Genomic DNA, 26,922 nt, shown 5'->3' with positions numbered 1-26,922 from the left:
GGGCCCATTGTCATGTAGTTCGGCTAGGGTTCGAATCTGATGGGTTCGTGTTGAGGTCATTAGTGCACATGTATGCTCAATGTGGGCTTCGTAGTTTTGCAGAGCAAATTTTTGATGAAATGCCTCAAAGGAATATAGTCTAATTCATTAATTCTTGGTTATGCACATGCCGGTCGACGCATTGAGCTTGTTTAGATCCATGGAGTTGGAAAATGTTTGGCCTGATGCATTCACTTTGGTGGCTGTGCTCTTAGCCTGTGTGCACCTACGTTCGCTAGAACTTGGAAGATGTGTCCATGACTTGGTTCGGAAGGGTGGGTTCGAATTGAATTGCATTTTGGGGACCGCAATTGTGGACATGTATGCGAAATGTGGATGCATCACGTGAGCGCAGCATGTATTTGACGACATGCGTGTGAGAGATATACATGCTTGGGATGCTATGATATGTGGCCTTGCCATGCATGGGCAGGTGAAAGAGGCCTTAGCGCTCTTTTATCGTATGACAGCGGATAGGGCTCGACCCAACAACATTACATTTGTTGGGTTGTCATCTGCTTGTGTTCATGGTGGCCTGGTTGAAGAAGGTTTGATGCTCTTTGATTCTATGGCTCGAGATTACGGAATTGAGCCGGAAATCGAGCATTATGGGTGTGTTGTGGACCTCTTAGGCCGAGTTGGTCGCCTTAGAGAGATCCACGAGCTTATATCCAAAATGCCTGTGGAGCCTGATCAAGCTATAATACTTGGAGCTTGTAGGATGCATAATGACCCTGATCTGGCGAGGTTCGCTTTGGAGAAGCTCATAGAATTAGAGCCTAAAAATGGGGGGAATTATGTCATTATGTCAAATGTGCATGCAAATGCTGGAGATTGGGGTGGAGTTGCAGAGGTGAGAAGGAGGCTGAGAGAAAGGGGTATCGAGAAGGTCCCTGGTTGTAGCTCAATTGAGATTGATAAAAGGTTCCATGAGTGTGTTTCGGGAGATTCATCACATCCCCAAATTGTTGAAGTGTGTGAGGTGCAGCATGCTTTGGCCAAGCAATTAAAGATGGAGGGCTACTTGCCTAATTTGGATTTGTTGTGATGAGAACTTTTAAATGGAAAATGTGTTTGGGATTTGTGGGTTTAACCACAACAATAAACGATGGGCCAATGGCTAGGAACTCAACCGAGTTGACTCGGGCTTGGGTTTCGCACCTTGTAGAGCCAAGTAGTAATTTACAAATTTGAAAAGTTACAAAATAAAAATAAATTCATTTAGTTAGTAAATCAATGTATAAAAATATTCTTACATAGTTTTGATGATTTATGAATTATTTATTATTTCATATTTCCTCACTTTTACAATTTTCTAAATTATTTTTGGCTATAAATAATTTTTTTCTAAAATCCAGCTTCTATTTATTCCTCTTTTTGTTTAATTGTTGTTTAACCATATTTTTTTTTTTATTGCTTTTGTTTAGTTGGTGTTTAACCAATATAGTTACAATCTTTAATCAATATAATTAAACTTCTTAAATGGCATATTTTCCGATATCGTCATTTTTTTGGTTTGCAAAAAAAAAAATAATAAAAAAAAAAAAACAACTTTCATTAATACCTTGGTTGGTTTACAAAGAAAAAAAAAGGTTGATAAAAAAACCACCTTCATCAATTTGTTGTTGATTTGTTTATCCAAAAAAATCCACGTCTAATTGATTTGTTTATCCGGAAAAATCATTATCTAACAAAACCACCTTCATCAATTACTTAATTGGTTTATCAGGAAAAAGTCATGCCCAACAAAACCATTCAATCTATTGTAAAGAAAAAGAAAAAAAAAACAGGTTGTCCACAATAAATTAGCGTGATCATACCTGACGCCTGACCAAAAATGAATAAACCACTCAATCCATTTATCAGTTTAGCAGAAAACAAGAGAGGAGCTCATGCCTGAACCCTCCAATAATTACCTATGTTCATTCACTTTCAAAATGGTTTGGTCCCTCCAAAAACAATTACCTAGCACAAGAGTGAAAAAAAAAAAATTAGATATTCTACAATCAATTACTTTAAGACCTACCCGATAAGTTAGATATCCTGCAACCAATTACTTAAAGACCTACCTGATCTTACCACAAGACCCAAAAGAAGACCCACCCGGTCCTACCAAAAGACCCAAAAAATAGATACCCTGGATGAATTACTTTAACACCCACCAGACCCAAAAAAAAAGAAAGAAAAAAAAAAATCCACTACAACAACATATCACAATCTATACGCTCGACCTGTACATGTAATTTGAATATATGTGAACAGGTAGAGAAAACCCTGTACATATAATTTGAATATATGTGAACAGTTAAAGAAAACAAGCTCACTGAACATATTACAAACTTAGAAATGGTTACACTAACATAGTAACCACACCACCCTCACACTGAACATATTACAAACTTAGAAATGGTTACACTAACATAGTAACCACCTTCACATATATGCTCAGCCTGTAATTTGAATATAGACAAAGTTAGAAGAGCGTTGGAGGGAAGGGGTTGTTAGAGAATTTTCAAGAACGGTTTGTTAGAAAGTGATCTTTGCAGGGCAATGGTCGCTTCATATCATAAATAGAATTTAAATTAGAATTAGCTAGCAAAATGATTTCTTGAGATAAAATTATATAATGGAGAAAACCATCAAATTTAATTTAGAATTAGCTAGCAAAATGATTTCTCGAGATAAAATAATATAATAGAGAAAACCATAGAATTTAATTTAGATTTAGCTAGCAAAATGATTTCTCGAGATAAAATTATATAATAGAAAAACTAAATAAATCAATGATTCATATGAAGTTAACATATGAATAAAAAAATCAAATATATTTTTTGAAAACTCAATTATGAATTCTAAAAAAATTTTAACAAAAACTTACCCTTGAATTAGTGTGTATCTTCAATCTCCTCCAATCCCCTAACATCATCCCTTAGACACATTTTTAGTTTACCAATCAAACTTCTATCAATGTTAATTTATTTTCAAAATGGCGATGAGTTAGGTAAAGATTGCCTTTATAAGCACAAGCAAAAATATAAAAAAAAAAAAAATTTAAAAAAAAATAACAATCTCAGCATGCTATTCCGAAGTCTTATCATGATGAGGGCATGTGATTCTAAGTTTAGACAGGGTAGGTGTATAGTAGTCTTGTAGAGCACACTATTTCATGCCCCATATGCCAATTTTGGGATGTTTTCCATTTAAAAACCTTCATCTTTTGTGTGTGCTTGAGTATCCCTGGGTTAAGAAAAAATAAGATAGTGGCTACAAACTTCTATCCGAGCTATTGGCTCTTGGAATTTAACTTTTAAGCCACTTAATTTGGGACAAAAAATAGAAGCTACAAGTCACAATGAAATAAAGGAATAGAGTGTTGTACGTGTTGTCAAACGATTATCTTGATTTATTATAAATAATAATGACAAGTTAATACAAAAAATAAAAGTTACAAGTCACCGTATTTTTTCTAGCTAAGGTTTTATGTAGGATTTTATAATAACAATAAGGTTTTATATAGGATTTTATAATAACAATAAGTTTTTATATAAGATTTTAAGAAATCTCATGAAGCTGATGGAAATGAATGCCCTATTGAAGTAGTGTATCCCATTCTATTTCCCTCTTAATACATTTTTCATAAAATATTTGGTTCGTGTGAACGTATTTCCTAGGAAATATTTTTTGGTAAAAAAATTATCGTATGTAGATAGGTGTGAAAATATTTTGACACTAATTAGCTCCCCTTTGGTGTAAAAAGATGCTCTCGAACCAATTGTTGCGAAAATATTCTCACATCTAACTACAAGAAAGAATTTTTTTACAAAAAAATACTTTTCGAGAAATATTTTCGCACCAAACAAACGTGCCCTTAAAGTGGCTTGTAAAAGAAATATGAACAACCTCAACCAATATCAATTTTCGCTAAATTGATTGTTCCTACTTACATGTACGAAAAACATGTATTAGAAAATAAAATAATTAAATTTTTGGGATTTGAGATGAGGGATTTAACATAAAATTAATAATCTTCAAACTATGAGGGAATATCCGGTTACATCCAAATTATTTACGCTTTAGTTTCGATAAATATAAAGCACTTATCAAAGGAAGGTGCAATATCAAAAGTCCAATAGAAAAAAGTGTTCCAAAGTTGGAAAACCCATAGTTAGCAAGTTTTCGGTTAAAACATGATATATATTTTTTTAATATCTGATTTTCCAAATTCGTTAAAATTTCCAAATTTTCCAAATAAATCTTAAAAAAAATCAAATGTTTTTTCGAGCCTTATAAAGTATCTTATCTGTTTTCCAGAAAAAACTTTTGGAAAAGACTTCTTCCATATAATTTTACTTTTTTTTATTCATTGATTTATATCTTTGAAATTTTGATATTTACATTGAAATTGAGATTAAATGAATCTTGATAAAATAAAAAATTCATAAAAATTTTACTAACATATTTCCTTAAAAAATTGAATTAGAAAAAAAAACATTGCCCATGTATTCGTAGAAAATTATATTCTTCAAAAACAACTCCTCATGATCATCATTATCATTATCCAAACCTTATCCCAACTATTTGTGATCGACTACACGAAGCATATTCGGCCATTCAGCTCACAATAAATAGATGTGGAAAAAGGTTTATACTGGCTGCCAACAAAGCACAATCATCTTCCTTTCTCCGAGCTTGGGTCCTACAAGAGCGGCTTTGGGCTAGCCATGGCGAAGTTATTCTCTCAAAATAGCTGTATATCTCAAAATAATAGGTAGAATTACAGAAACAATAACCCAAGAAAAATTTTTCTTTTTCTCTAAATTAAGTGCACTTATAAACGTGAAAAAACATAATTGTTTAATTAAAACTAAATATTTAGGCAACATGGAAGTAAGGTGACATTTTAATATTTGGGTTTGCGTTTGCATACACATATTGTTCAATACAAGTTAGTTGTTTATTGCTTGCTCTCTACGTATAGAAGTTTGATTAGTTTCACCATTTTTTAATTTTTTATTTATTCATTGACGTATACTATTGTTTTATTAATGTATACGACAAAGCAACTTAGATTAACCATGTTTCACATTTAATGGGATTTATGTTTTTGTTAATTGTAACCCTATACTATGGTTCTCTTCTTCTTTTTTTCCCCTAACAACAGTCCAACAACTTGGGTTACAATTTTTCCTTTGTTAATATAATTATTATGTTTAGTATTGTTGTTATTGTTTCCTTGTACGTTCCTAATAAAATTGTTGTTTGTTTTGTACCACGACGGTAGAGGAAACATTGTTGTTGTACTAAAATAATTTAAACAAAAAATCTGCCAAAAGATACCTAAATGATATCAAGGACCTATAATTACTATTTGGTGACTAATGTATCTTTACAATAGCTGCAAATCATAATTTTATGGCACGTCATCTTTGCATATCCGATTTTTTCACTCTGTTTTTTTTTAGCCAACTTTAAAGTATTCATGAATCTTAGCAACCTGTATTTTTACCCTGATTTTTTGCCTCTTGACTTTCTCTAACCAAAACCGATCCATTACCGGTAATTTGGTTTACTGATATATTGTTATTCCCCCATCTTGCTAACTCTGCTCGTAAAACGGTCCTATTTTCATCCAATGGGAAGTATTCCAACTCTTAAATGTAGCTTAATCTATCCCATAAATAATATTTATATAGCTTAATCTATCCCATAAAAAATATTTATGTAGCTTAATCTATCCCATAGATAATATTTATGACCTCCATTGCTATGTTGATTGACTCTAATTATGCCTCTTTTTGCATCCAGTTTGCCCAGTTCCCTTCAAGCGTTTCACAAACCATATAATTAACAGAGGTGCTTCCCGGTTTCTATAAGGCCAAGCCCGCATATTTAGAAATATGGGCCTCTTAATAAATCTTTTTTGAAATAGATTTTTGGACTTAATTTTTAAGGACATGTAATCCCTAACATGGAGATCATGAGTAAGAAAAAATAAGTAAATCTTAAAAACTAAAAATAACAATTTTATTAAGAAAACATTTGGACCGTTAGTTTTCATTGTTTTTAGATATAACAGCTACTTGCATCCATCCATAAGATGGATGCTTTAGAATTTTTGGACCGCATATATAGTCATGCGGTCTAGCCAGCATAAAATAATTTTCCATTATTATTCTCTCTCTATATATATATATATATATATATATATATTATTGATAAGAGGTGCTTCCTATATTGTTCAGACGTGATTAAGAAATGTACATGTATCGCGAGAATAAAAAGGCCATATTTTTAAATGTAAGATAAAACAATTGCCCAAGAAACTCGGAGAGTTCAGGGCCGACCATTATAGGGCAGTTTTAGGGCAGATAGAAATGTCTTAGAAGATGGATAGAGCTACGCGGATAGAACATTTTAAAAAGATAGGCTTGTTTATATAAGGTATATTTGCTTAAGGAAAAAGTTTACATAAGGTTGCAACTTTAAAATGTAGAATTAAAGATGCACTTCAAAAATCCATCGAAAAAAGTTGTTTAATGTTAAAAACCCACTAGTTGATCACCTCGACATAGAAATGTATGAATATGAAAATAAATAAAGATGCACCTCAAAAATCCATCAAAAAATGTTGTTTTAATGTTAAAACCCTCTAATTGATCACCTCGACATAGAAATGTATGAATATGATAAATAAATAAAAATTTTGAGTCCCAAAAATAGTGCATCATGCAACACATTATCTAGACAGCCCATTTTCTAGATTTTAGATATGAAAATAGATTTTCAAATAATCGTAAGAATTTTTTACACCAAACGTACATGTTATGATAAAATTTGGAGGTGTGCCTTAATTAGATTGTTTAATGTTGCAACCTTATAAGAACCGCACCCTTTTTTTAAAAGGATTGCAACCATTTATCTTTTGTACGTAGATGTCACAATCACACTTGTCCCTTTAATTCCAAAATAGGTGGTTGAGTAGAAACAACGATAAAAAAAAAAAAGTTATTGGACTTCATGATTCACCCCAAGCTATCCAATTTGACATCTAATGAGTGAAAATGATTCTCACCTCCATATAATACATGGTGTCTTGTACATGGATAAACTAAGAGATGAATTATTTTCAAAAATTTTGATAAAGAGAGAGTAATCAGTGAAAACTATTTATATCAAAAACACATTTACCTCTTGCTAGCTGATGTAGTTGTTTGCATGTGTTTATGTATGGAGTTTTTCATTAAAAAAAAACACATTTACCTCTTGCTAGCTGATGTGGTTGTTTGCATGTGTTTATGTATGGAGTTTTCCATAAAATCTATGAAACATGTCTTTTAATGATTCCATCGACACCCAATCCTGAGATCGCCTGCGAAGCTGACAAAAATTTGTGGCACATATTTCACAACATCATCCAAACAGACCTTGATACTAAGGGCCAGTTTGGATTCACCAAGAGGGTAGTATGTCTCAATGTTACTAGAACCGGACCGGCCTAATGGGGAGGGATTTGATCCAATGGTTAAAGGTCACTACAAGAGATGGTTGCAAGCATATCTGAACATTTAAGTTTCCTTTTAATTTTTACGTCGGATTGAGTTAAATTTTTTAGATTTTCATACATCACACGCTCATGCACATATATAAATTATATGAAAATAATATAATAAAAATAAAAAAACAGAAATACCCCTTAAATTTTGAGAGATATGGCGGCTTGCACTGCTCTTTTTTTTAGGAGTGCAAGCTTCAAACGCACCCTTCCATGTAGCAGTCCCTAGTCGATAGTCGACAAAGTAGGAACTGCTCACCAACCCAGAGCACCTACGGTGCTTATCAAATAACGCCAAGATTCAACAGGAAGAAAAAAATTCCTTAAGATTTTATTTCCAACTCTTACAATCCGTTTGGGTCCTTGGAATTTGACTTCCAGGATATTCTTAGAAATGAGACATCTCCAATGATTGCTTCCTAGATTTGGAAGTCCTTAACAAAGTCCATCTTCCAGTCTTTTTTCTGGATGGCCCACTTCAAATTTTCCCAGAAAAATCAGATCCTTTTTATAACTCCAGATTCATTTGCAGGCAGAAATGGAATCACAAATAATCATAAGGTGTTTGGGTACTCAATCCATCTCCAACATGGAGTTTCAGGCCACAGTAGTATGCCACGCCAAACATCTCCGACCAAACAATCCAGTGGGGCCAGCTATTAGGAGAATATGCAGAATCAAAAGTTAAAATTTTATTATCAATGGAATAAATGTTAATATGATACATAGGGTTGAGGAGACAGAAAAAGGACAAAAAGAACAAAGAAAAAGGGAAAGGTAATTTGAGATCTAACCATTTTTGTGTACAATTTATATTAATAAACAAACTACAGCCGCCACAACATCAACTCAAGAGCTGCCCCGCTACCTGCATCAAATCACAACATACAAATGATTAGTAAACGAAACTCATAAGGCTAATATGCATTGCCCAATTCATGGGGTTGAGGATCTTGGCTTTAGTGGTTAGAGCTTAGGATGCAAGTGCCATAACGTTCAAGGCTCAAAGCCAGGCTAAACAATACCCCCACCCCCCCAAAAGAAAAAAGCAAAGCCCAATTTAAGCACCTATATAATCAACAAAAAAATAAATATAAAAAAGAAATCTTTATGCATGAATTTAATGGGAGAATGTCCTCGACAATGAGTAGGAATATTGGGGGCACTAACCAATCCAAAAAAATTGTGGGGTTCAACGCAGGACCTAATTGCATACGTTCCTGCATTAGAAAATTTTTTGAGTTCAAGTTAGGACCTAATTGTACATGTCACTTATTGTGTTTGCTTAAATTCTAATGCAGGTTGTTGAATACTTAAGCTAAACTCAGAGAAGAGTGAAAGTAAACAATAAATACTACATAAAATAAGAACAGGAGAGTCCTAGAAAATTGAAGAGCTAAAGTGAGAACAAAAACTAGTATTGGATGGCACAAGTGTTTACAAGGGATTAATCTGCATAATTATGTTAACACGGCCGTAAGTATAATTATGTTAACACGGCCGTAAACAATATAATCAGTGGCCTTTTAATCATTTCTACAATGAATTTGTACATACCAGTGCAGAAACTCAGCTCACGACCTGAGCCGAGTTACTCAGGCGAGTCCTTGGACTCACCCATGTCCTGTCCAAGTGCACAAACAGCACCAGAAAATAAATAAAACGAGCAAAAATCCCGAAACAACATCAAAAATTATAAATACTTGATATTCTTATCAAAGGGTTCGATTTTTATCTAAGATGACAATCAGATTCAAAAAAAATCAAATTCCTCCAAAATTGGGTGAAAAAATCTGCAGTTCTTTGATTGCAAAATGTGAGAAATCTAATGTTTTTTTCCTGAATCTAATGCGTCCAATATGTAGTAGATTTAGTGTTTTTCTAGCATAGTGTGAAATTTGACATCAGAAACAGGCGCTTTGGGGTTCCTGCACAATATAGAATGGAAAACGGGGGGAAGACTTCCCAATTTCGTTTTCAGCAATAGTGCTCTCCCCCAAGTTTTACAGCACTTGGACAAGTCACAAGTCTGTAGAGTACTCTCCTGAGTACTATACAGGTGCAGCATTCAGCCCTGAGGCCAAGTATCTCAGCCAAGTCCAAGTTGCTCGGCTGAATTCTAAATCACTGGTGTATTCTCATTGAAGGGTCGTTGTCTTACTTGACACTTGTTTTTCTACCATAATAGTACCTACATATCCATTGAAGGGCTCCTCTTCTCCTACGTACTCTTCTATATGCATGGTAGAGCTAATACTTTCCTTTTTGAAGAATCTAGAGCTTATACTTAATTTCCCAAGTAATGAGAATTCTTTCTGAATTTTTACACAAATCAGTCACATTTGTCATCGTAGCTGAATAAAAATCCTAGCAGGGGGAACTCCTAGTATAAGGAGTTTCAAAGCTTCTAGGGCTGAATCTCCGCATATTGCAGATCTGAATGTGAAATCAACAAACCACAATCAAGAACATAATTTTTGCCTACATGGAACCTAACACATGGTAGATAAGACACAAGCGAGTAAAAATTGCTAGTACAGCCTGGCATATCTCTTTTTTAAGAGAGAGAGAGAGTGAAAGGGGGGGTTCAGCATCAGTCAAACTGGGCTTCAAACCCAAGACATTAATGCGCATGAACGACACGCCACCATGACAGCAGGTCAAGGCGTTTATATGTGGATCATCAGGCACAGCCCAGCATATCTCTTATCCCTGTATTACTCAAAAGCAACCTGACCATCGTCATCTGTCTATATGTGGATCATGGAATGTCTATTTCATTCTACAGGATTACCGTGAAAAATCTAAACGAACTGAAAAACCAGCTAGGTGAAGTTTGGGGTTATGCTGCTCATCAAAAGGCTATTGCTGTTATTAGTCTTCTTTAGTTTTGCTTCAACACTGTTTCTGTCATTCAGGAATGTCCTTTATGTAAGGAAGATGTGAAGTATGGCAGCTAAAACAGGCTTTGAGATAACAGATTGAAGCTCTCTTCAAAAGGATCATACTTGAGTTGCGATACGGCCACTCTACTGCCTGTTGTTTGAGTTCGACTGAAGAACATATTGAGTAGTATGGGTATGTCAGCTCCTTCACCCCTATTCATGGAGACCATGTCAGCTCCATGTTCAAAGCTAGGGTCCCATGACAGGACAAAGCACATGGATGTGAATTGTCAACCCAATAAACAATTGGCCACATAATAAAGCATCCCTCCTTAAGTCTCCACGACAAACTGATTGATAACTAACCTATCATGCCTACGTTCTTTTCCTACACTAGCATACCAAGGTTTATATCAAAGATGAGTAAAAGTACTGGGTACGTCAATTATCCAGTTTGGGGGAGTTGAGTAATAGAGATGTCTGCTAATCATTTCTACTGTAATTATCTGTATGTTTTTTTCTCTTTTTTTTTAAAATGTTAACTGTTGTATTGCTGTAAAGGGTTAAAAGGGTGTACAAAAAATTGAAGCCCCCACATGACCGGTGTTCGTATATAAAACCCCCAAGGGGCCCAAAAAATGTTATACATGCATCATTACAAAAAGATATTACAAAAGATAATTACAACTCAAAAAGGTCCTCGAAGGGGTATGTAATCCTTTCAAAGGCATTTCTTGTCTTTTTACACTGTGTATTCTGTACACATGGGGTTAGCCCCTCGTTCTCTTATTTTTGGTGTAATATAAGGATATATTACTAGTTAACAGCATCAAAAAAATATATAATGATATACTACTAAACAAGCAGGCACTTGCATTAAAGATTAAGGGAAATGGGAAAAAGGAGAAATGAAGTAGTCAAAAGAGGCATAAAGTTGGAAAACATCCAATGTGCTTTTGATAGACAAAAAGGTCAGCAAACCTTCTGTGAAAGGATAGGTATTGAGATACTTCCAAGGCCTTCTCCCAAACAAATTTCAGCTACAAAACGAATATTCTTCGCTATCATGATATCCAACAATCCCTTCGCTTCTGGATAACAAGAAGCTTCAAATCTCAACTCTACTAACAGGAAGGTGCAATATAACAACCTACACAAAAAAAAGGAACCAAATAAGTAACAAACTCACAGGAAATTCGCCTTTAAGATGAATATACATCACAATACAGTATATACTCACATGCATCTTTTGCCCTCTTCTGCCATTGGAGAAATACAGTGCAACTGAACACAAAGATTCAGCACACGCATCAAGCCAAGCATAACAAGCTAATAAGTACTTTACAAATCATGCTTCCCAAACCCTTACAACTTCCTGCATCTTTTTTTTCAGTGATTTTCTGTTAAAAAAAAGATCTTACATAGCAGAGATATGGCTCTAATCATAAACTAGACGGGTGGTTTTCTCTGCTTCCGACCCCATTGTACAAGCAGGTTTTCTCGTTTCTCTCTAGTCCATGTCTTCTTTAGCCCTCAGTTGAACAGCCAAACAGCAAAACCTCAAATACAAACCGTTAATTTCCACACCCGACTTTCTCAAAACTCATCAATTATACATGCATCAATACATATTCCCGGCTGCTGCCACACCAATGATCTCTTCTTAGACTTTGAAAGGCATAGCATATGCTCTCATGAGTGTGTACTATGTACAAATTGTAAATCCATCGTACATATTGTACAGTTAGTTACTAGGTGTCTAGGTCCAATGTCGAGAGGAAAGAAGGGCCAAAACCAAGTATTCATTAATGTTCATATGTGCATCTTAACCCAAGGAAATAAGCCAAGAGAAAGACGGTAGCATATTCACAGGGATGAAGGTGAAGCCACATGTTTCAACGACTGATTGCCTCCATTGCAAGCCGTACAAGACGTAGAAGACCCTCTACATCATGGAAATGGAATTCAAGGACTCTTCTTACTGAAGAAATGCCTTCTTCCCCGTAAGTTGACTCTTCAACACTTCCATTGGCAGCCAAGAAAGCCCTCTGTAAATTCCTCAAGGCCTCCATGGCTGAGTTCATATCTTGGGCCTGAAATATGTGCAAGATATTAGATAACAGGGAGATTATGGTCATAATCTTCATGACATTGTGATTTTCTAGCCCTGAATTGAAGCAATGGTTGTCATGTCTGAGAAATGAGAACACAGAGGATGGCTTTGGTTTCCTCTTCCCTTTTAAAGTAAAGGAGGAATAGGAACGACATGAAACCTGCCCTGTTAGAAACATAATCTCAAGAGAAGCTGACTCACAAAGTTGAGCATCCGAAGAAAGCTCGGGCGATTACGAGCAGCGATCACATGGTTGCCTGCAGTTAGCGGTGATACAGCTCCCTTGGTTGCAGAAGAAATTTTGTCACCAGTCGCGTGGTGGTTGTTTACATTATCAACATCTGAAGCAGATGATGAAGGCGACTCACCTGAGAATCAGCATGAGAATCCAATTACTCAAATCTGAGGAAACATGTCCATTAACAACATTACAATATGGGCTTCATCATGTATCCATGATATGTAAGGGCACACGAGTACTGAGGAAAAATCAAGGTTATAACTAAACCATTTAAAAACAAAGCATGACAGTATTATAAGTATGACATGTTATGTTCAGAAGCTTGTCCAACAGACACTCATTGGGATCTTACAAAATAAATATCACATCAAATTAATCCAAGAAAATCAGTCCTAATGTGCGCATGCAGTATGTATATCTGTGGCATCTGTATCTTAAACCAAAAAGAAAATAGCTATAATTACTCTAGTAATAGAACATATAGTTCTAGGTGTTTACAGAACTGATTAAAAATTTGTCAACAGATAAGAAATATAACCAGACTTGTTCCAATTACCAGGAGGAACCATCTGTAGAGCTGTTTGCAGTTCAATTCGATCATTTCTAGCACATGGATGTTTTGAAAATATAACCCTCATATATGCCACTTCCACACATTTATATGCCAAAGCAGCAGCAGCCATCTCCCTGTTTCTTTCATATGAGACAGCACAAAACCTACACATTTAAGGAAACATTGTTTCAGTCTCAAAGAGCTCTAGAGAAGGCAGTGTTACTGGAATATAGCAAACAGTACACTACCCACTAGAACACATGGTCTCATAAAAAAGTTATGGGAAGTTTTATCAAATTACCATGAGAGATGAACACTTAACACCTCACCCATATCTTTTGATTTAATTTCAAAATACCCATGAAAAAACACATGATCTTGAATTGGAAGAGTTGAATGTCAAATAGTTCATCTCTCATGGCTGTATTGATAAATTTCCCAAGTATACAATAGTCTAGTTAATAAAAATAAGACTACCAGTAACTTAGATATCAATAGGTTGATGTTTCAACAGACCAACCTTCAGTCACTAATTAAAAAAAAAATTCTAAGTCTCTCTATGATTGATTCCTAGCAAACACACATATTCTAATAAACTTACTCGCAGAGTCTTGCTGTGTCACTATACACTTGCATTGACTGAGTTGTGTCCCCGTGTTTTGCACCTTCTACATTGCACGGCTCTAACAAGGAAGCTCCATGAAGAAACTTTAAGGCTGCACGGAAGTAGAGGCCAGTGCTTTCAAGTTCTTGTCCACCATTCTACAAAGATAACAGAAGCCACAAGCATTAATGCAAAAGAAGAGCCAACAAGTATTTGTTGACATATGGATACTCTCACCGTAATGCAGAATATTACTTTTATTTATGTTAACTCTCTCTCTCTCTCTCTTCAAATTTCTCAATTTTCATGAAATCATATGATAGCGACTAAGATAGCAAAAGATTTTGCAGGAGATACAAGTGGTACATTATCAACCTTTAAGCGATCAGCAGTGTGTTTCAGATCCGTAGCTTCTTTTATTGCATTGGCAGCAGTTTGACCATGATCCTTCCGAAATGGACTTGGGGCATCAAGATCTTTGCTCACAAGTCCATTAGGTGTTGGGTGTCTCAAACCAGTTGGATGGGTACTGTTGAGATTATCGGACTTCCTTTGTTGCTTGGGACCCTTAGACCCATCAACATTGGATACCTCTATAGCCACTTCAGCCCGAAACCCCTTTTGGAGCATAGGCGATTCCCTTGAGAAATGATCCCTAAGTTCTTGTTTATCTCCTGAAGGCAAACATACCTGGGATTTTCCTCTTGAAGATGCCACCTCTGCTCGATCAGTTTGACTTGATGGCTTTTCCTCCTCTTGGGGAGCCACCCTCTGTTGATTTCGTTGCCAACTAGTTTTCCCATCCTTGTAGCGCGAGCCTTGGTCACTGGAGTTTTCATGCAGTACACATTTGGAATGATTCTCTCGCCTACTTTCACCAACGCGCTTAGTGGCATGAGCTTTCTTAGCAAGATGGTTCTTCTCATTCCTATCAGACTTTGACCTAGAATTCTCCAGAAATTCATACTTGTCATCCCTCAATTCATCAGGACAAGGTGAACTATCTCGAGCTTGAGCTTCAAAGTCTCCCTCACATAGATAGCTACCGCTGCTCTTTGTTAGATACAAGTCATCTTGGTCATCACTGAAAGAATCAGAGACCTTAACCTTGCCTTTGTCAGAGTTGATTCTATCACCATTTTCTCTCTCTTTGGACCGTGATACATTCACTTTCCCTGCTTTCAATATATAAGAACTATTATTCAAATGATAATAATTGCTCTTTTTCACTTGGTCACGATCCTTTCCATGTTCACTGGGATCAGCATCATTCAGCTCATGGGTATTCCCCGCATCGGATAAAACGAGATCGATATTTGAACCATCAAGTGATTTTGAGGGCAAACCAATTTTAGATTTGCCACCTGAAATCTGCAAACAGTTCCTGTCATGGTTATCGTATGCCCCACTGATAGAATGAAGAGCAGAAGAATCACCTTTCGGACTACCAGTAACAGAAAGAATATTCCTTTTAGCAGTCACAAACATTTCTGCCTTGGAGACTCTCATTGGCGACGAAGAGACTGACTCTACAGGAGATCCCTTCGCTTCTTGTAAGTTCCCTTTAGTCTTACGTGAGCCCGAGACCTTTGATGAGCTCGAAGTAGCAGCCTGGAAAGGTGGCTGAACAAGACCCAAATCCCTTTTCGATGAATCAATACCATCTGAGGCCCTTTGCAACATGGAACTCCCTCTAGAATGCCCAAGTTGATGGTCCTTTTCACTAACACTTCCATTTTCACCATCCATTCCATCGAATAAAGGATCTCTACTAGAAGAGAATAATATCTTTGTTCTGCCTTTTTTATCACATCTCCCTTCCGCCTTGCTCGAACTGGACTCCTTTCCATCAGATTTTGATATCTTGGTCTTTTTCTCCTTTCTCCTTTCAGTTTCACTGGTTTCTAATTTCATAGAAACTCGAGTATCTGGAAAATCCACTCTAACCTGTTGGTCCTCAGAAAATTCTGGACACCCATGCCATTCCTTCATTTTCCTTTTCTTTGAATGAATATCCTTCTTATCAATCTTACCGATGTCATTGGCCTTCACATTTGCTTTATAATCTCCATCCAGGGGAGACTGACCATGTTCTTTAAGCTTACTTCCCATGGGTAGCGAAGTATCACATTTTGAGTCCTTTGAAGAAGCACAATCATTATATCTCTGCACACTTTTGCTATCTAATTTAGTTGGCAAGCCGTTACCGGAGAAGGGAGCAGCTTGGTCAAAGCTACAATCACCATTTCCATACAAAGAGCCTTCTATCTTGCTTTTCTTAGAAGTTCTAGAACCATCTTTCTCTGGCTCCCTCTTGTGCTTGGATTTTGAATGCTTCCCATGTTCAGCATATCCACCTGCAATATTTAAAGAAAGAAACAATCATCTCTGAATATCAATATAAACAAAGGCAACCAATGCCGGTAAATAATGGTATTTTCAAAAAATTTCATATAATCTCCAATGCGCAATGAGATCCATAGTCCATAAGGGTCATCACCAACCAATAAATGATCAACAAGGAAGGAGACTCGGAGAGTTGGAACAGCCCAGGGGTCATGTCCCTCCCCTCCTTCCTCCCTCCCTCCCTCCCTCCCTCCATTGTTAAAAGATGATTCAAACGGAATGTGGTTTTCATCGTCATCTGGCTTAGTATACTGTTCACTCCCTCCCTCTCCCTCATTAAAAGGTGACTATCCAAATTGAATATGGTTTTCATTGTCATATGGAATAGTATACTTTCCCCTCCCTCTCTCCCCATTATTTCATTGAAAGATGATGACCCAAATGGAACGTGGTTCTCAGCATCATCTGGACTAGAATACTTTCCTCACAAAGAAATTGCCAATAGAAGAACTATACCTCCATCTGAAGAGCGTTCTAGCAGTTTATGTTTCTCTTTCAGTTTATGCTTCGGTTTCTCTCCGATGAGTTCAGTTCCCTTCACACTGACTTTGTTCAACTGACTTGGCTCAGATGGGAATTGAGTTGCATCATTCAAAACCTTGCTCTTAGAGGTCTGCTGGTTCTTTCTCACAGAATTAGGAATATAGTTCAGGACCCCAAGGCCAGGAGCATTTGCTGCATCCTTTGGCATAATCCCTTTCTTTCCACCGCCTGGCATGGCACCTGATTTAAGTGAAGTTGGTTCAAGTCCTTGGCCAATAGGCTTTGTATCTGCCAAGGTTACGCCTGAGCCAACTCTATCATGCTGATTATGCAAATTACTTTGATCTTCTGGGACTTGATACATAGCTCTGAGAGCTTTACTTGTCTCCTCTTCACTTACACTGCACTTGTTCAATCCAGGCCTGCTGCATAACAAACATATAAGAAGTGCTTACCACCAAACAAACAAACAATTGGGCACAAAATCAGCGTTTACAATCCTAAACACATGGTCATGCACTGGTATACATACACACACCATTCACACATGGTGCACACACCACACATGCACACACGCACACACACAAGAATGCATGCTTAGATATTACACCCAACCTAGCCATAAAGGACAAAGAAGATAAAAAAAACTATCCAAAACAAATGTATCATGACCATGAATACGCTTTAGGCCAACATAATTAGTTTTCTACATTTCACAGACCAACTTACAATTGGAACAACCTATGTGATTTTCTTAAGGAATGGAATTACCAATATCGAAGCATCCATAGAGAACTTACAGCCAAGTCTGCATGCTGCAGAGCCACTTCTTGGGGAGAAGTTGGGGATTCATTCCAAATGGTAGGATACGCCATGTCTCGCACTTGTCGCAACAAACCCAATCCTCTTCTATGACCACAGGACCTGCCGGCACAGGAAGTGGCCCATCAGAAGCCAAGCCAGCTCCAGCCAATGGTGGAGCGGCAACAGGTTCTTGACCTAACACTGAAGATGGGTTCTCAATATTTCTATAATCCAACCTCTCATTAGCCATTTCTGGTTCTTTCTCAAGATGCTCAAGCTTTGGCTCCTTTGGCTTTTCCTTGAAATGAATTTCTGTTGTATCCGTTCTACTCTCAGCCAGGTCATTCTTCAAATCTCGTTCAAAAACTTTATTAGATTCCTTCTGAGACTTAATCATATCATAATGGATCTCCGATGAAAAATCCTTCGCATGCATGTTCTTCTTCTTATCTTTAACGGTTCCTGGAGGAACATCCTTGGACTTCTCCTTAGGTAATTCCCCTCCATACAAGAGGTTCATCTGGCTTTCTTTTGACTTCTTCTTACCCCCAGACAGTTGATCCTTCCCCTGTCGCAGCTTCGAACTGTCCCTCTCTGGTGGCATAGCTTTGTGAGAGAATTTTGACCTGGGGGGCTCCACAATCACGGTATTCTGATCTTTCTCTTTCCTCCCTTTGTTTCCATCAGGTGGGTCTTTCAGTGTATCAAACTTCAAGTCCTTCCTTAAATCAGATTCTTTATAAATATTAGAGTTTTTCTCATCCAACGATTTCTCAGCCAACCCAGCCTTCACATTCAGCTTTCCTTTTCCATTTACTGATTCATTACTTCCCTTGCTGACCTTCTTACTATCTTGGATTCCCTCTGCTTCATGGGTTTCTTCATTTATTGTACCAGAGGAGAAGACGCTGCCCAACTTCTCCTGAGACCCTTTCAAAGAGGAGAGTACTGGTATGTTTAACGCATCTGAAACAAGTTCCCTTCCTGCCGGGGTTTCAATGTCTATTTCTTTCTTTAAAAGGCTGCTCATGTCATTTCCTATGCCTCTATCATTCTTATTCTTCGCTTCACCAAGCCTTCCATGCTTTTCACCAGTCTTTGTCTTCTTTTCTCTGGGCCCTTTCAAGTCTTGCACACAAGAAGAGTCACTTATTGGCATGGTCCCACATTCCTGACTACCTTTTTGGGCAGAACCAGATTTACTCTCTTTCCGGAATGGCTTATCCTTTTTCGTCAAGCGCAATAAGAAGTGTGGAAGAGGAGAAAGCAAAATCCCCCCAGGAACTTGAAAGGAAGTCATAATCTGTTTCAACATATTTCAAATAGTTACAATCATAATCATTCAGGTAATACTTTGGGATGTAATCATTCAGGAGAAAAGAAGAGTCAAAAAATAAAATAAAATAAACTGAACATCAAGAAGTAAACTTGACAAATCTCCATTGGATCTTGTTGCAACTTTGTGGCAAGCAAATCAAAACTAATTCCTTAAAATTTCCATATAAAGAAAGTATACTAGAGTTACATGAAATCCATATACAATTGGGCCATCATCATTGAAATGATGGATAGTGACACAAAGTGAGAAACACAAGAACAGGACATGATCCCCCTACTAAGTGCCCCTCTCCGTCCACCACAGTCCAGTGTTTCAAAGGACAGTGATGCCCCAACGCACTCCACTGGATTAAAATACACTTTGCCTTGCAAAATACCACAAGTACAACAACAACTCAAATCAAGGGAGCTGATTGACAAGTTAAGAGTTCCAGAAAAAAATTGGTGATTGGGACCCTATGGTTACAAGCCAACAATGACACAGCTGAGGAAGTACCTGTAGAATGGTTGAAGGGGATTCATCAGGAACGTCTCGAGTTTCAGGTGATAAACCTTCATCACTGTCATCAAGGCTGTCATCAAGTGAAGAAGATGGAGAATTGTCAAGGCCTAGGCCACTATAGAGTGCAGCATTCTTGCTATCAGGACCCACTCTAATGCGCACTTTCAATGTATTCTCAGTCCCATTAACATTCTTGGTCGAGGCCTCATACTTGGGAGAGGGCCTGACATCGACTTGGCTAGATATGCAGGTTCCTCTTCGAGTAGAGTTGTCGTCAAACAAAAACGTTGCCCCAGGCCGCGCATTACTAGGTGCAGGAGCAACCTTAGATGGGATGACAGCATGCATGGGAACTGATGGGTTCTGACGTGTACACTGCAAATATGACGAGAACTATCTTCAATACAAAAAAACATTAAAATTGAAGGTACCATGTATTTTTTCCTCCTCATCCTGAAACATTAGATGCAAGCTTCTTCTCTATTTTCTCTGCCAATATATCACTTCCTTTTCATTTTTTCTTGGCTAGTTTGGGTGCATTAATTCATGAACAATAAAAGGAAAAGGAAAATCAGCTACTACTAAGCCAGGAAGGACCAAGGCTTACATTAGCCAGGTTGCGTCCTTAAGCACACAATTTAAGCAGGTTAAATGAATTTAAATTATCAATGCAAATATAACATAACCCAAAGGAGTATGGCATGTGGTACTCCAAAGGTGCATGTGCCAAAATTTGGCACCGGATATAGACAATCTCCAACAACCATGATCAAGCATTGACAGCAGAGCGCCTTTGATATATTGGTACACTGAACCCCATCCTATGCTGGAATATGGTATAAAATTATTTCATCGTTAGATTATCGTATACTTTCCCATAGTTAGTACCTCCACTGGCTGGCCATTAGGAGATATCGTGGTGCTAACGTTCTGGCCCCGCACTGGAGACTTGGGATGTGACCAAATGGAAGGAGATCTCTGATAAGTGGGTAGAAATGAGCCATAGCCCCCAAATTTGGCACCTGATACATAATGAAGACTGGCATGAGTCAAGGAAGCAAGCACCACCACATTCGAATCACAAAGATTTTAGAAACAACTTCATAGAATAAACAAAGAGAGAATTCAAAGTGTAGGCTAAAAGTCTGCACACAGCATGATCCACCCCCCAAAAAAAAAACTCCATACAAAAAGGATCCCAAAAACATCATGATTAGTCGGCAATTCTATAAATAAGCTGTTCACAATGTTCAAAAACTTCTTGTAAGATTCAATTTAAAAGAACGAAAAAGTGCTTTAAAACAGCAATTCAACTCGCGTCAATCAAGTCATAAGTTCATGAACAAGTTTAAATTACACCACTCATGCAAGAGGCAAAGGCAAACTAACTTGCGGCAGGTCGATAACCATGTTGCGTTGTCTCAAAATATGCCATGATCGTGATTTGTCTGAATTTCACATGTACATGTAGAAGGACACACAAAAAATAAGAAAATGAAAGAAAGATGAGAAAACCAAGAATGGATGGTTCTAATCAACCGTATTGCAGTAAGTAACTGAATCAATCACCATAAGTCAACTTTCAACATCTCTTTCCGTCATCCACCACCATGTTTACAGAAGCACTCAGTTGATCAGGTTCCTTACTTCCATTCGCTCTAGCCTCAATGCTGAGCAAGCATAGCGATTGCGCTGTTTGTTGGGAAGCTAACTTAAAATAAGCTAAATTATTTCTCCTCCCAAGCCGGAGCATATCGCTATTGAAATGAACCTGGTTTGGCAAATGCTCTACCAAGCTGCACATCTTAAAGCTTAGGCCCACAACTGACCTTCACATCTTGCTTGAAAGCAGCAGGCTGACTGAATGTGGAGTGAGAGCACATATACATGATCAATATATCAATGCATTTCACATGCAATCACTAAAACAATTCCTCTGTTCATCAATTATTCAATTTACTTCAGCAATTGATCTTTTGAGGATATTCACTTCATCAGACAGCCAGTCCTGAAAGTTTTGATTCTCTTGCCCGAAGTGCCCATCGGCACTAAAAAGTGAACAACCAGCGAAAACAATGAGGCTTTTAAAGTGCAAAGCAATGTTCATACCAAGCACTCCAGTCTCTATTGACATATATGAATCATTGGAGGTTAAGATACATTTACAAGGAGATTGATTTGGCATACCTTCAGGTCTCTCTTAGTAATATCATGCAATTTGATTCTTTTATAAGTAACTTTTATTGTTGAGAGAGTAAAACCACAAGACTGATAACAGCAGGGGTAGTACAATACAAGGCCCCAAGTAATTCTGGAAATCCCATTGCAAAACAAAACATCAGCCACTTCACTGGCTTTCCGTAGCACATGCTGAAAGGAAATCTTCAAAAGGTTTCTAATATCCAGAATCTCAATAAATTTTGCAGCTCACCAGGGTGACCACGCTAAGGCATCTTATTACATTAAGGTAAAGTTAGAGCTTAGGAATAATAAGCAGCATCCTATTCGTTTTTGGTTTGTTTGGAGATCAGCTCTACACTTTGCAAGCCCTTTTTATAAAAGCAAGCCGCCCACTTTGAGCCTGGGTAGAATATGGTGTCTCTCCAGTCTAAATGAACTTTACGGAAGCAGGAATTTCTGGACCATTTATTAAGAAAGCACTGACTATAGAGCATGTTGCAGGTGGCTCAAATTATAACGTTGATTTATCAGGGGCTTAGTCATCAAAATTCAGCTCAAAATCAATGATTACAGTCCCAACTTTTAGTACAAGCCACCATAATTGGTTCTTGCTATGCAAAAAATCAGTTTTCTTAACCCAAACTCGAGTTTCTTGTTTCATATCTTGACATCGACAATTAGATGTATTTAAATATTGTAATTGATGATGACACAAATCTCATCATACCTCGATGAGTTGTTCAGTTAAAAGGTTTCTCATCATGAAAGAGATTCATTTTTAGAGAACCTTACAATATGTCAGTGGTAAGTCACATGTCCCACCATCTTCCTCCGTTGTGCAGAATGTTATAAACAGCATGAGAATTCAAAATATTGAATCCAAGAAAGCACATCAATCATCAAAAGCACATTCATGTCCCCTATGGTTATACTTGTTTCTTTCTCCTATCACGCAGTTTGTGACAGTAAAAGGATATAACAGCTATTTTTAATAGAAAATAAAATAATCAGACCTCTGCTTGGTACTAGATTAGAAAAGAATATGGCTTCCTTTGACCATATATAAATGACAAGCACCACAAACCAATCTAAATCTGACCAACTACTTTTGAGTTAGACATTTCAGCAAAAGGATTGGCCAATAAAATTGCTGAAAAACACATTGAAAATCCTGAATACAAACACAAAGAATAAGAAGCAATTAGCACCATGGTGAAAGTGTTGTTGAGAAACCAACTCGAACTCTATCCAAGGAGTTTGGCATTTGGAACTATTAATTTTTTGAACATACAACTTATGAGAATGTGAAGTGTCTTCTGTATCAACACCATGCTTCTCCCAATAGTCTATAAGTTCACCAGTAAAACTAAAATTTAACAGTTCTGAACTTTCCATGCTTACCCAAATTCTCTGCAGAAACCTCGCCTTCGAAGTCCTTCTGATAATGACCTAATACATCTTGAAGTTTTTCATCCTGTGTCAAAGAAAACCGAAGTTCTTGCTCAATCATCTGACCATACAATGAAATGTGGCACAAGCCAACGCACATGATTTCTCTATATGCTACTTCACACACAAAATGAAAAGAAAGATATGACGAATGAAGACAGAAAAACTGGTGACATCAACCACAATTTACTCAACTCATTAAAGGATATTTACTGCACTATCGGAAGTGGCAACATTATGGAAAGCATGTATACACACAATTGTAACATACGACTAGCCCATAGCTCTACAATAGGGCATCGATCAAGACCTGGACCACATCAATATTCATCATATTTCAATTTTTTGAAAATAAAATCATAACTTGATGTGCATGGCATTCTAGCATTGAATCGCTGATGATGAGCAGTTGGCGGCATGCCTCTTGTACACCTGAAGCGCTGGCTCTACAACATTTCCTATATGCTGAATCCAAATGACTCAGGCACAGACCGGAACAGAACATCGTTCTTAGAAATACCAGTTCTCCAATCCCATGAACAATAATTAAAGGCTACAAACTCCATGCCAGTATAAAACGTATAAGAATTATGACAATAGCAGTGTTTACGATAAACATACACATCATGTAACACAATCCAACAAATTTATGCACAAACGTCCTCACACTGGTTGATATCAACCACCAGAGATCATGATAATAAATAGAATTGAAAAGACACATTTTGTAGGATACCGTATTTTGCAACACAACCAAAGATTTAATACAAAGGCAATGAGTCTTTATCCCTTGACATATTACCTTAAATTCAACTCAAACAAAAGACCGACTATGAGGTACCGAACAGAACTAAAGAAAGCAACAATTCTAGAACTCGAGAGATAAAGTACATAAAAACACAGGAATAAAAACAAAACCTTTAACCATCTCAAGAAGGAAAAGGTAGAGATGAGAAAAAGGGTGCTTACAATGTAAGAGAAGGCCACATCAGGATCATAGCCAGCACGATCATCACTGTAATCGTACGCCTCACCTTCTTCGAGCTCGGTCTCCTCCATATTTCCAAACCCTAACCCTAGCCCCTTCCTCTGCTTCCCAATGCCTCCAGCCCCATCCCTTCTCCCTACCGACAACATCAAAGAGAAACCCTAACGCAAGCTACAATTTCTCCCAATAAAACAATCCCCATTTCCACAACTGATCATCACTTAGAAATCCAATAATCACAAAACATTTCCAGATATATTAATATCTGGATAATTTCCAGAAAATTGTGCACCGGCAATTAGTTGCTAGCAATGATACTCAATTTCCTTAATAACACAAAAAACTGAGAAAAGCCGTTTAAATCACACTGAAAATCAGGAACCCAGTTAATAAGAATGCTTTCTCTCTCTCTCTCTAAAATCAAAACCCATTCTTCATCTCCAATCAGCAGTGAACCCCAAATGAATTATCCCAACAAAACCTAAAATCTAGAACAGTCAGAAGCCCGTTAATTTTTACCAGAAATATGCCATGAATTAACACAATCCCCTGAGATAACACCCACTCCTTCTCACCAAGAATCATCACTCACAATCCAAACCAGTCATCACAAAATCCAATTAAACAAATAACACAAATCCCAAACCCCCAAGAACCCGCAAAAATTCACCCAAGAACAAGCCACTGATTGCAAGGATCGACCATGAATCTCGAAGACCAAGCACCAGCAACCATGAAAAAGAACCCACACACACCAAAAACGAGAAGAAACCAAGTAAAACCAGGGTTTACAAGACTCCTGACCTCGAACCGTCAAAAAACCCAGGTCCTGATTTCAATCAATTGCCATCAAAAAGCTTGACTTTTCATGGTTCTCTGCAATCAAAGACGACGTAAACATGTTCTTTCCCCTTATTTTTAACCCCTTTTTCTCTTTTTCCAATTTGTGTTCGAGCAAAGCAAGAATGGAGAACGCCGCCAGGGTATGGGGTGCAAAACCAAATAACTGTCCCCAAAGAACCACACCGATCTAACTAGAAGAAGAAGAGAAGAGAGAGATAAAAATTAAAAAACATTCTAGAGAGAGAAAGAGAGAAAAAGGGGAATTTTACATTCGGATTTTTTTACCTTCCTTTCGTTGGGGTTTCGACGCTACGTCTCAGATGTAGAGAGAGAGAGAGAAAGAAGAGAGAGAAAGAGAGACAGTGTGTGTCAGAAGGAGGGGGAATCCAGCATGTTAATTGTGACCGGTTGCAAGGGATATGTACATCTCATGCCCCAATTATTCATTGCCCCCAAATGACAGAAAAGTCCCTTAAAATCAAACCCTCCAAAAACCACAGTAACTACCCTACAATCCTACAGTTAGAAAGACCTTTATACCCCTTAATCTCTTTCGAACAATTGTTGTGGACTGATGCATCTCATGTTGATTGCTAAACCTAGTTTGGTAAAGAGAATTGGGGTGTGTGAAAGAGTGACCCAAAATGAGCAATTGTACCCTTTCAATCTAATTTTATCTTGGTGGAAGTTTGATCTCATGTTGATTTCTTGTTTGATGAATGACGCTAGGGATTTAATATAGGATTTAATATAGAGAATTAAGAGAAAATAGAGTCTCCGATATGACCGTTATAAGTAGTGATTAAAAAATCAATGAGCTGATTTGGAATCGCCTGAGCTATCTGAAATTTGGGAGTTCATGTTCTCAAGTAGCCCTAAATTGGTGGAATTGCCCTAGGTAAAACAAAACTCATGCAGGATTCATGTGATTCCCAAGTTAATGACGAGTTGTTTTTTGTGTTTCTTTTTTCCACTGTTCACGGCCGACTTGTCTAGAATCGGCCAAACGACTCGCCCTGACAGCTGTCATTCCATATCTTAAATACTGACATATCATACCATTGATTTGGGATTATAAAGAGTTCCATCCCATTTGATGGTTTTTCATTGCTGCTTTTGGTTTTTAATGGGATGCATTTTTTTTGGGTAAAAATGGGGTGCATGCTAGTTTAGGAGGGACATTCTCAATAAATAAGGGTATTTTAGTCACTCACAAGAGAGATTGGAGAACCCAATAGCAAAAGAGCTGAGTGGGTATTTATGGCATTTTTATAGTGTTAGGATGTTTCTTACATTTCTCTCTCTGTCAACCACATGAGCGTGGGCTGGGATTCGGATATGTACGTTGTATTCACTTGTTAAAAACTTTTTTAAAAAAAAATTCCTAATACAAGATGACTAAAATGCCCTTGCATCTTATTGACCTAATCTTCAACCAGCTTCTTGGAGTATCAAAGTACTCCCATTCTCCAAAAATGTTGAATTGCACACTCTGTCAAAGTTCTGAACATTATTTTATTGCCAAGTATTTTCGTCATGGATTTCTTTTTAGAGTTAGGGGTTCTAATAAAGTCTGCCCATCATTTTTCAGTGCATATATGGATCTTACACATTTGGTTCTTTTCATTCTATGGTGATAAAGGTTTTGCATTTTGAAATGGTAAAGCTTCTAGTATTAGAAGAATGCATCCCTCTATAAATAACCAATATTGCCTCAGTTTTATCAACTATTATCTTACTTCAATGGGTAATGTCACTTGTTGGATTATGCTACTCCTTCTAACTCCAAGGATGTGCCACTTAGTTCAAATTGTTGTAAGCCCCCGTTTGGATGCAGCAGGAATAAAGTTCTTTTGCAGTTGTGCATGAATGGGTGGTGTTGCTAGCTTGGCATGCCACTATTCAATACCACAATGACCATACTTATTAGACAATACCACC

At 37.3% G+C, this 26,922-nt stretch overlaps 1 protein-coding gene, 1 long non-coding RNA gene and 1 pseudogene across 8 annotated transcripts; 1 reads left to right on the top strand and 2 right to left on the bottom strand.

Moving 5' to 3' along the window:
- Positions 1-409: 409 nt before the first annotated feature.
- On the top strand, positions 410-1,087 carry LOC105421523 (pentatricopeptide repeat-containing protein At2g03880, mitochondrial pseudogene; annotated as a pseudogene).
- A 326-nt stretch (positions 1,088-1,413) lies between these two features.
- On the bottom strand, positions 1,414-3,027 carry LOC148783416 (uncharacterized). Its single transcript, XR_016050076.1, has 2 exons — positions 2,918-3,027; positions 1,414-2,004 (listed from the first exon to the last, which is right to left on the bottom strand). It is a non-coding gene; the product is annotated as an uncharacterized LOC148783416 (long non-coding RNA).
- Positions 3,028-7,891: 4,864 nt separating this feature from the next.
- On the bottom strand, positions 7,892-25,374 carry LOC18445287 (CW-type Zinc Finger). 7 transcript variants are annotated; one of them, XM_088859375.1, is made up of 16 exons: positions 25,267-25,374; positions 24,120-25,172; positions 23,103-23,175; positions 20,409-20,542; positions 19,515-19,895; positions 17,677-18,983; positions 16,850-17,301; positions 14,363-16,344; positions 13,985-14,145; positions 13,387-13,547; positions 12,791-12,957; positions 11,717-12,569; positions 11,458-11,626; positions 8,762-8,811; positions 8,386-8,459; positions 7,892-8,247 (listed from the first exon to the last, which is right to left on the bottom strand). In XM_088859375.1, exons 2-12 carry the CDS (start codon positions 24,285-24,287, stop codon positions 12,372-12,374), a joined length of 5,184 nt encoding a protein of 1,727 aa, XP_088715501.1. In that variant the 5' UTR covers positions 24,288-25,172; positions 25,267-25,374; the 3' UTR covers positions 7,892-8,247; positions 8,386-8,459; positions 8,762-8,811; positions 11,458-11,626; positions 11,717-12,371. The 7 variants fall into 7 exon arrangements, with proteins under 7 accessions (XP_088715501.1, XP_088715503.1, XP_020529848.2 ...); XM_088859377.1 differs by lacking the exon at positions 8,762-8,811; XM_020674189.2 differs by lacking the exon at positions 7,892-8,247 and having other exon boundaries at positions 8,262-8,459.
- Positions 25,375-26,922: the final 1,548 nt, after the last annotated feature.

Source organism: Amborella trichopoda, chromosome 2, assembly GCF_054954075.1.
Source record: "Amborella trichopoda isolate Santa Cruz 75 chromosome 2, AtrichopodaSantaCruz75HAP2 v2.0, whole genome shotgun sequence".
Taxonomy (NCBI): domain Eukaryota; kingdom Viridiplantae; phylum Streptophyta; class Magnoliopsida; order Amborellales; family Amborellaceae; genus Amborella; species Amborella trichopoda.
Note: the sequence above shows the minus strand (reverse complement) of the source record. Positions and strands in the feature narration are given on the sequence as shown.